Source organism: Quercus lobata, chromosome 9 (genome assembly GCF_001633185.2).
Source record: "Quercus lobata isolate SW786 chromosome 9, ValleyOak3.0 Primary Assembly, whole genome shotgun sequence".
NCBI classification, from domain to species: Eukaryota; Viridiplantae; Streptophyta; class Magnoliopsida; order Fagales; family Fagaceae; genus Quercus; species Quercus lobata.
This window is the reverse complement of record NC_044912.1, coordinates 5,911,569-5,922,679: the sequence shown is the minus strand read 5'-3', so window position 1 is coordinate 5,922,679 and position 11,111 is coordinate 5,911,569. Positions and strand designations below refer to the sequence as shown.

The following is an 11,111-nucleotide window of genomic DNA, read 5'->3' as shown; positions in this document are numbered from 1 at the left end:
ACCAATGCTGAAAGTTTTGTACTCCATGGATTTTTGTTAGCCACAAAAACAGTTGGCTTTGATCCCCAAAAAAAGCAAAGAAATTAGAAGATGACAGAACGAACAATAATAGTACACGTTACTGGGGGTAGCAGCCAACCACACGCAGAGGGCACCCGCGCCATTGAATCATAGAATCAACACTCAGCCAATCATAACACGCGTTGTGGATCTCCAACGACCCCCCATGCCCAATGGTACACGATAACGACCCTCATTCTCTCTGTATTCAAATATCATTAAGCGGCTCATATTTTCAGTTATAGTCGTTGTATCAGTATTAGGCCACCCAACCTGGCCGCTCCTTTTTCTTAGGTGCTGGCTGGGTTAGTTGGTTCTGAATTTTTTTTCTTTTTTGAAAATGGAAGTGAAGTCATGCTTTTTGTGTGAGCCCTTCACCACACCAACAACCACTTTGCCTGTAAAGAAATACTTACCACTCTTCACCGTTCGTTTCCGTCCAAATCAGAATCAAAATGCATCCGTTCACACACCAAAGAAATACCAGTTCCAACAGCTCATTCGAAACTACGGTTCCGAAATCATCATCACTGGTAGCACTACTAGCGAGCCTCCAAGTACCACAAAAAGAAGAACCATCACTCGCAAAAAAACCAAAACCAAGACCAAATCCAAAACAATCCTCGAATCACCCGCACCATTAGAGTTAGAAAATAGTGCTAAGCAAACGCAGCAACAGCGAGCAATTGCGCAGAAAGGGAAGAGCGTGCGTGGTTTGTACCAGAATGGAGATCCGCTGGGGCGAAGGGACCTTGGTAAGAGCGTAGTGAATTGGATAGGCCAAGGAATGAAAGCCATGGCGTCGGATTTCGCGTTGGCGGAGCTTCAAGGAGAGTTCATGGAGGTGAGGCAAAGAATGGAGCCTGGACTCACTTTCGTGATTCAAGCTCAGCCTTATCTCAACGCAATCCCTATGCCTGTTGGCCTCGAAGCCGTTTGCTTGAAAGCTAGCACTCACTATCCAACTCTATTCGACCATTTCCAGAGAGAGCTTCGCGATGTTCTCCAAGCGTCGCAGCGTAAATCGCTGCTGCAAAATTGGCGTGAGTCCGAGTCCTGGAAGCTTCTCAAGGAGCTTGCCAATTCAGGTGATTTGGAGTAAAAAGTTTCTCGTTTTAAATTGTTGTTGTGATTCAATTTTGGCTGAGATGTTGTGTGTGATTTTTGCAGCTCAGCATAAGGCGATAGCGAGGAAAACAGTGCAGGTGAAGAGTGTTCAAGGTGTGTTGGGGATGGAGATGGAGAAGGTTAAGGCTATACAGAGCAGGATTGATGAGTTCACGAGGCGAATGTCGGAACTACTTCGTATAGAAAGGGATTCTGAATTGGAGTTCACACAGGAGGAATTGGATGCTGTTCCTACACCGGATGATACTTTGGATTCTTCGAAGCCAATCGAGTTTTTGGTTACCCATGGCCAGGCTCAACAAGAACTCTGTGATACCCTCTGCAATTTGAGTGCAGTCAGCACATCCACAGGTCTGTTGTTATAGTTCCATATAGACACACTTCCATACACATATGTTATTTATGTATATACTTAATTGTAAGATTAAGTGATTAAATTCACTATTTTCTAATAGCTTAAGCTTTTTGAACAATCAGTCATTTATCAGTAACGAATAAAGACCCTTTTGTAATTGTGTTGAATTTTAGTCTATGATTAAATTCACTATTTTCTAATAGTTTAAGCTTTTGGAATAGTTAGTAATTTATCAGTAACGAATAAAGAGTCTATTGTAATTGGGACAATCAGTAAATTATTAAGTGTTAGTCCCACTTAATAAGACAGTTTAGGCCCACATGTGAAGATGGAGTATTATAGCTTAAACTTTTGAGAAAATCAGTAATTTATCAGTAATGAACGATGACCCTTTTGTAATTGTGTTGAATTTTAGTCTATGATTGTGAGTTTGTTATCTAAGGATGGAAATTGGGTTTTGTAAACAGGATTAGGTGGAATGCATTTGGTGTTGTTTAGGGTTGAGGGGAACCACCGGTTACCACCTACTACTCTCTCTCCTGGAGACATGGTTTGTGTGAGGGAATGTGATAGCAGGGGTGCAGGTGCAACTTCTTGTTTGCAAGGGTTTGTCAACAATCTTGGGGAGGATGGATGTAGCATCAGTGTAGCTTTAGAGTCTCGTCATGGTGATCCCACCTTCTCGAAGCTGTTTGGCAAGACTGTGCGCATTGATCGTATCCATGGATTGGCGGATACACTCACATATGAGGTACTTCACTAATGGCTCTTTTATAAATTCATCCTTTTCGTGTATTGTTGCTTATGGCATAAATCTTAAAAGCTAGCCCAAAAGCGATTTGTGTTGGAATACAAAAATTTGGCCTGAAATGGTATATGTTAGCACGAAAAATTTCACCTAGTTTTGAATTAAAAGTTCTCACTGCTTTTAGATGGCAGTGTTGAAAGTCTTGTGCAAAGTTTCCAATCTCTACTTTTAGCAGTGAAGGGAATGTTATTGAACTGGGAAGTAGTTGTCTCTTGAAGATCAGTGAAGCTATGCTTCTTGTTATGCTTGGATTCTTGAGATAATCTTTTCATTAGAACCTATCGGTAATGCTTAAATGGGAACTGAGAAAATGAAGCCTATTATGATTTAAACTTTTTTTTTTTGAAATATATGCAATAATAAACTCATTTTTCTTCCCATAAAAAATTTGTTAGTTTAAATCATTGTGCAGAAATTTCATATAATTGGCTCCTTTTTTTATACAATGTTTTCTTAGGGTAGCATTATTACTTTAAAGTGTGAGTGTGTGACAATTAGGGTTTAAATATATTAAAAATGTCACCTCAAACCTAGAAATAGTGAATGAAAAGATTCCTCTCAGGTTTTTGGTAAAACTCTCTTTCCAATGAAACAATTAGAAAAATCAACCAACATTTCATGACTTGGGGGGTATATCATTTATGTGGAATTAGATAAAGGCATAAGCATACTAAAGCAAGTGGTCTTTGACAGCTGCATCCATACCATCTACATAAACACATTGTCCAGATGGTCATCAGTATTCACAAGTGAAAAATCAACTTCTTCGTCCACCTGGAAGAAATGATAATTTCCTTGGGATCTTAGGTTACCATTTTCTTTGGTGCTTGTGCAGTCTACTTAAATATTTACTCCTTTGTTATACTATTTTTTTTGGTAGCGCAATTGTGAAGCCTTGATGCTGCTTCAAAAGAATGGTTTACAGAAGAGAAATCCTTCCATTGCTGTTGTGGCTACTCTATTTGGAGACAAGAAAGATGTTGCATGGCTGGAGGAGAATAATTTGGTAGATTGGGCTGAAGGATTGGATGAACAATCAAGGCCTGGAACTTTTGATGATTCCCAGCAAAGAACAATTGCCTTAGGTTTGAATAAGAAGCGCCCTTTATTGATAATCCAAGGCCCACCTGGTACTGGAAAGACAGGTTTGCTTAAAGAACTTATAGTACTTGCTGTTCAACAAGGTGAAAGGGTGTTTGTAACTGCACCTACAAATGCAGCTGTTGACAACATGGTTGAAAAACTATCAAATATTGGATTGGACATTGTGCGGGTTGGCAATCCAGCACGCATTTCTTCAACTGTGGCATCAAAGTCTTTGGGTGAACTTGTGAAATCTAAGCTTTCCAATTTTGTAATGGAGATTGAAAGAAAGAAGTCAGATCTAAGAAAAGACCTTAGACATTGTCTAAAGGATGATTCTTTAGCTGCTGGCATACGTCAGCTTTTAAAACAATTGGGAAAGACAGTGAAGAAGAAGGAAAAGGAGACTGTGAAGGAAGTACTATCTAGTGCTCAAGTAGTGCTTGCCACCAACACTGGAGCAGCTGATCCATTGATTAGAAGGCTGGATACCTTTGACCTGGTTGTTATAGATGAAGCTGGCCAGGCAATTGAACCATCTTGCTGGATCCCGGTGTTGCAGGGAAAGCGCTGTATTCTTGCTGGTGACCAGTGCCAGCTAGCTCCAGTGATTCTATCAAGAAAAGCCTTAGAAGGTGGTCTTGGAGTATCACTACTGGAGAGAGCTGCAACTTTGCATGATGGAGTTCTTACCACCAAGTTAACAACACAGTACCGTATGAATGATGCAATTGCCAGTTGGGCATCAAAAGAGATGTATGGTGGATCATTGAAGTCCTCCTCGACTGTCTTTTCTCATCTTCTTGTAGATTCTCCATTTGTTATGGTATCGTATTCATCTCTAATCTTTTACTTATATTTTTATATAACTCTAGGAGGTTTTTTGATTTCTGGGGTATAAGCTGCAAATTGAAATGCATCTTAAAGAAAAGAAAAAAAGGTTATTCTGTGCTTCTTCCAACTAGCCATTATTTGTTGTTGTTTTTGACCCCAGAACTGAGAGACAGGCCACAGCACTTAGGTTAAGCCATAATTCATGTTCTTTAATCTATTATGGTGCACATATTGGTTTCTCAAATGACGTACACTTTAATATTAATCATAGGTTAAGAAAGTATTATCAATAGCTTCTCTGGTAGAGACTTTGGTTTTTTCCTTGAGAATCCACCTTTCATTTATATGTTTTAGCAACCTTTGGATTTCACAACTTCTTTCTCCTTTTCTGTTAATTTTATTGATTACTGTGAAATATCTTCAGTGAACAAATTATATTAGTCTAATGGTTTTTCAATTACTTGACACCTATAATGAAATTAATAACAAAGGACATGTTAGTCAACATAAAGAATCACACATTAAATTTTCAAACCCATATCTGTCCAACTGGTTGAACCAGTAAGTAGCTTCTATATCTGATTTCTCTCTTGATTAGTGTAGATTATTGGGCTAGTCAGGCTTAAACCCACAACATTCCAGACTGAGCCTCACACTAGCCTGTTTTAAGCAATTCATACAGGTCAAAACAATCCTGGTGGCTTGAACCTCCTAGTTCTTCTTGGGATATATTAAATTGTGGATAACTGAAAATTGAACAAGACTAGATTTGTCCAGGAATGGGATATATGTGGTTACTCTTGGTTGGTCTCCCATCCCTTGAGTCCTGGACAAATACTAGTGCTTTCATCTTGTAGGAATTTTTATATATAATATACGTAATGTTTTAGATCACAATTATGATCCCATATGGACCATTATCTTCTTAAAGCCTTTGACTACATCATTGCCATAGTTATTTTTGATAGAAGGTTTTTATCTTGTCTGTTTTAGTATCATCCTTGTATCTTTTACTTTAAATGTGCCTAGAATAACTAACATTTTCTATACGTTTATGCAGCCCACCTGGATAACTCAATGTCCACTGCTGTTGCTTGATACAAGAATGCCGTATGGAAGTTTGTCAGTTGGTTGCGAAGAGCATTTAGATCCAGCTGGCACAGGCTCATTTTACAATGAAGGGGAAGCTGATATTGTTGTGCAACATGTATTTTCTTTGATTTATGCTGGTAAATATTCTTGTCAATTGGGATTAAGTGCTATATATTATTACTCTATTCTCTATGTTAACCTAAAACTCAGTTGTATGATGAACCATGCCTGTTAAAGATGAATATTTTACTGAAGCTTTGCATTTCATATGAGAATATTTTACTGAAGTGTTGCATTTCATACTAGAGTATTTTACTGAAGCTTTACTTTTCATATGAGAAGTACTCAAACTTTGCAAATTATCATTTGGAATGCACATATTATATGCATACCTTCTTATCTGATGGCTTAAAGAGAAATGAAACTAAGGCTGAAAAGGTAGGTTCAAAATTTGCTCAATTATTTGCACCATTTCAATGTGACCCTTGATGCTCATGGCTTTGGAATTTACAAGTCCTTACCTTAATTATGATCCATGTATACATTTCAATTTGACTGAGGACTCCTCTCTCTCTCTCTCTCTCTCTCTCTCTCATCCAACAATATCTGGAATCCTACTTTGAAAAAGGTGGGAGAACGGTCAGTGAGATGGAAAAAGCTTTACCTATCCAAAGGAGTAAGGGTGACCTTGATCAAGAGTACGCTATCTTCCATTCCGACCTATTTCATCTCTTTGGGTACAATGCCTACTCATATGGCCCATAAGTTGGAGAAACTGCAGAATGGTTTCCTAAGGGGAGGTATTGGTGATTCCAAAGTTTTATTTGGTGGATTGGATTGTGGTTTGCTCCCCCATCAAAGGGGAGGTTTAAGTATCAAAAAACTCAGTTCATTAATTCAATCACTTATTGGGAAGTGGTTATGGAAATTCAGACTAGAGCGGTACCATATTTGCAGGAGATTTATTTATGAAAAATATGGTGAAGGATGGGAAGGTTGCTCCACGGAGCAGATTTGGGGGTGCACATGTAGTTAGCCATTGGAAGGGTATACATGGGGGATGGGATTCTTTCTCCAAATACTTATGGTTTGAGATACGAGATGGATCTTAAGTCTGGTTCTAGACAACCATTCAGTGTGGGGACGGCTCTGTTAAGGACTTGTTCTAAACCTGTTTGCCTTGGCAGTATACAAGGAGGATTCAATCTCATTGTCCCTTGATAACCTACTTGAACAGGGGAAAAGGGGGAAGGGGGTCAACATTGGAATCTCCAATTCATCAGGCCTTGCCAAGATTGGGAGTTGAAATCGGTTGATATTTTTTTTTTTTTTTTAGATTCTTTATGCTAATTGCGTTCCTTGTTGGTCCTGATCGAGTCTTATGGTTATGGATGCCAGTAAAGAAGGAGTGTTTGAGGTTAGATCGTATAATAATAACTTTAGAGGTACTACGTGCCTTTTGTTTCCATGGAAGAGCATTTAGATGGCTAAGGTCCCATGGAAGGTGGCATTCTTTGTGTGGACTGCAACTCATGGTAAAATCGTGACAATTGATATCCTTTGTGAGAGGTATTTACTAATAGTTGATTGGTGTTGTAGGTGTAAAAGTAGCAGGAAATCTATTGATCATGTACTTCTCCATTGCTCTATGGCAACAGATATTTGGTCCTGTGTCCTCACTTTTTTTGAGTTAACTTGGGTGATACTTAAATTAGTGTTTGAATTGGTGCAGTGTTGGCAAGGTTATATTCAGCATCATAGAGCAGCTAAATTGTGACAAGCTTTGCTTTTATGTGTCATGTGGAGTTTATGGCTTGAGAGGAACTAGTGAGTCTTTGTTGGATTGGAGTGTCCTTCTTATGTAATCAAAGAGTGTGTTTTGCAGACTTTCTTTGATTGGATGCATTCCATAGGTGGTGTCCCTTCGATGTCTTTTGTTGAATTATTCTCTTTCTTTGTGAGTTCTAGTCTTTGAAAGGGCTTTGTACACATCCTTTTTTGTGTAATTCTCTTCTCCATTTTTTTGGTAATAAAATTTTCACTTAGACACACACACACACATATAGCTCACTGGTATTAAGTGCATATAGATCTATGGTGTGAAAACAAAAGATTTAATACATAAATTTTCATTGTTAACTCTAGTACTATAACCAACAACACCACTATTACCTCTACTTGATACCATGTAACCTGGTTGACTAGTCTGAAATGACACAACCAATGTACTTTAACTCATGATCATCATTCTTTGTAGAAATCTTCTATCCTGTTTGAGTATCCATCTACCATGCACTTGTAGCAGTTTACATCTGTAAGGAGCTTTCAAGTTGTTTCTGTTTTTGCCTCTTTTCAAATTTATGCCTTTCATAGCCCTATGTTCCTATCTTATTAGCTAAACTAACACCTGGATCTGCTGATACTGTTGTGGATCTCTGTATTTGTTTTGTGAAGTGTACCTAATCAAGCATTGTACTGGTTGAATCGTTTTTATGGCTCCCATATGTAATTTTTGAGTAAACAAGGACATTCATATTTATTTTAAATAATTTCTACAGGTGTTAGCCCAGCAGCTATTGCTGTTCAGTCTCCTTATGTAGCTCAGGTAAAACTCCTGAGGGACAGACTTGATGAGCTTCCGGGGGCTGCAGGTATTGAGGTGGCAACCATTGATAGCTTTCAAGGCCGGGAAGCTGATGCAGTAATTATATCAATGGTATGGTTCTTATTTTAGATCTTTAGTCACATTTATCTGCCAAATTGTTTAAACAAATGAACATTATTTTGATGCACCTTCCAGAAACCTTATACTGTATCTTCTATGAACAGATGCTGCTCAACCTGATTTTATATTTTGACTTATCATATACATAGATTGTATTGCCAAGTCAGTTTTCTGGTGTTTTAGATCGAGGAATGAATTTTAATGGTAGATAACTCCAAAGCACAATAAAACAATTGTATGTGCTCCAACAACTTATCTTCTCATTGTGCAATTTTTAGATCAACATTTAATTGTAAGAAACCCGCCCATGGAAAAACTAAAAATAGATTAAAATGCCACTAGATACTCCCTATGTCACTTTTTGTTGGTCTTGTTTGTAAAATCCAACTTTATGGAACATCATTTAATACATTGTCTTTTCAAAGTAAAACTATAAATTTCTAAAACTGCCTGTTTAATTTAAGCTAAAGCTAATGAAAAAAGGGTGTTGACTTTTCAAATAAAGTAATGAGTATGTTAGGAAAATTATCTTGATATGTTCCAGAATGTAATAGATGACCAACAAAAAGGGATAGAAGGAGTTAGGAGTATAAATAACAAGTTGGTACAATTAATCATATATCGGTTGAGAAGGTCAAGTGATTAGGGGAGTGGGCTGTAAGGTGGGTTCTTGCCCCTAACATACCTGAGTTGCAACTTGCATCTTGTTTTGGGGCTTGAATTATAGAAAGGACGGAGGCAATTTGCTGGACAGAAGTTTTTTGTATTTTTTTTGCTTGTTAAAAAGGCTGGCTTACTTGTATCAACTGGTTTTCATGGTTGAGTTTATAGAAAGGGATAAGCGTGGTGCGAAGAGGTTGCTTAAAAAGATCTCTAACTTGTATCCCATCTTCCTATATGGATAAGGCCTCATCTATAGCTTTGTATTTGGATACTTTGGATAGGACAATAAAACCACATGGTTCTTGTTTTTAAGGCTTGAGCATTGTGTAATTGAATTATATAAAGGATGGGGAGGCAAACATCTGTAAGATAGAATTCAATTTTCTCAAAGGATTCAGCTTATACTTATCAAAATGTTTTCACAGTTGGGTTTATAGGAAGGGAAAAGCGGTGGTTGGGTGCTGTTTTCAAGTAATATTGCATTTGCAATTTGTGATGGTAGTCAGGTCCACATGATATATGGTATGGATAGGTTGTTCACAATGATCTGTAACTTGTATCATATTGCTATGGATAAAGACTTCATCTATAGCTGTGTTTGGATACTTTGGGTAGGTTCAATTTATTAGAATCCTATGTTACTCGAAGCAATCCATGATTAGGAGCTAAAGCCAGCTGCTTCTCTTTCCTATATATTGTATCAACACCAGTGTACAGGTAGTGGAGGGGATAGAATGTGTTTTAGGTTGAGGTGAAATGGTTCGGTTGATGCCCCTTCTTATTAGGGTCTTGTGTGAGTCTTCTGATTGTATGGCAGGTTACAGCACCTTGAAAGTCACTTTTTTACTTTTTTTTTTTTTTTTTTTTTTTTTTTTTTTTTTTTTTTTTTTTTTTTTTTTTTCATTTTTGTTTGTTTGTTTGGACTGCAACCTTATGAATATTTTGATGGTTGGAATCTTATTAAGAGCAATATAATAACTGTGGATTGGTTTTGTTTGTTCTAAAACAGTAAGATAGTTGATCTCCCATTATGATATCATTCAATTACTAGAGATCTTTGGTCATTGGTGTTCTCTCTTTATGGATTGGTGAGGTCTCTCATGATGATAATGTCTAATGTCTTACTTTTCAAAAGGATATAATGTAAAAAGTGTATCATGTGACTTTAGTTTCATTTGATTTTTATACCATTTATAGTTTCCGATGATATTTAATTGGCATGTTTTAAAATAAGAAGAGGATAGGCATTGGCAGCATCATATACACTATGTTTAATCACAATCCATCTCATTATGTCATGCCCTTTATAATTTAGCAATATTTTGGTGACAGTAATTGCAATTCAATTGATCTACACTTGATTGTTAGATTTTTATTTAAATTATACATGGGTGTAATGGAATTTGAAAACTATGATGATAATGAATCATTGATGCATACATTAGATAACCAAGGGCCTTTAGCTGATTACTTTGATCAGTCTTCTCGTCATTAATCTTATGTAATGTGTCTTAATACCACGTGAAAGGCATGCTACGTTTCACCAATGCTCCTAAGTTGGGTCTGGTTTGTAATTGTGTAATCTCTTTATAACCTCACCTTTCAATACAATTCTCATGAACTGATGCATAGATGGTTTTACATTCAAATGACTTGCAGTTAGTGATGATCACTTCAATCTTTTAAAAGCATTGAATCTTAGTAGTACCAAAATCTATGACCAACTTTGGCTATTGAAATATTTTCATCTACTCATGTTTGTATTACCTAATGATGTATGATGCTTGTTTCCGTTCTGTATTAGGTGCGGTCAAACACTTTAGGAGCTGTTGGATTCCTTGGGGACAGTAGGCGAATGAATGTTGCCATAACTAGGGCACGCAAACATGTGGCAGTTGTGTGTGATAGCTCAACAATATGCCACAACCCCTTCCTGGCAAGGCTGTTGCGTCATATCCGCTATTTTGGTAGGGTGAAGCATGCAGAGCCTGATAGTTTTGGGGGATCTGGGCTTGGCATGAATCCAATGCTGCCCTCCATTAGTTAACACTGCACAGGAGGAACGACTACATATTTTTTCTTATTCCTTCAATTGATGATTATTTGGAAGCACAACTGTTATGAAGATGCTTGTTCTCTTTTCCTGTCAGCATCTGCTTCCACATAAATTCATGTACAGCAGGCCTTCTATTTGGTCAACAGCAAAAGCATTATAGTAATTGCATAAGTATCCTGTATCCATCGATTAGATTTGTATATAAACAACACACATTCAGAATTCCTAACTTGTATAAAATTTGAATGCATCAAAAATTAGTGAAGAGAATGGTTAGAGTCTTAAATTAATTTTTTACTCTGAAATT

The 11,111-nt window shown here is 37.3% G+C and overlaps 1 protein-coding gene across 1 annotated transcript; it reads left to right on the top strand.

Moving 5' to 3' along the window:
• Window positions 1-120: 120 nt before the first annotated feature.
• Window positions 121-11,111, top strand: LOC115960759 (DNA-binding protein SMUBP-2). The gene is made up of 7 exons (XM_031079749.1): window positions 121-1,148; window positions 1,231-1,539; window positions 2,011-2,294; window positions 3,232-4,260; window positions 5,329-5,497; window positions 7,919-8,076; window positions 10,553-11,111. Exons 1-7 carry the CDS (start codon window positions 401-403, stop codon window positions 10,793-10,795), a joined length of 2,940 nt encoding a protein of 979 aa, XP_030935609.1. The 5' UTR covers window positions 121-400; the 3' UTR covers window positions 10,796-11,111.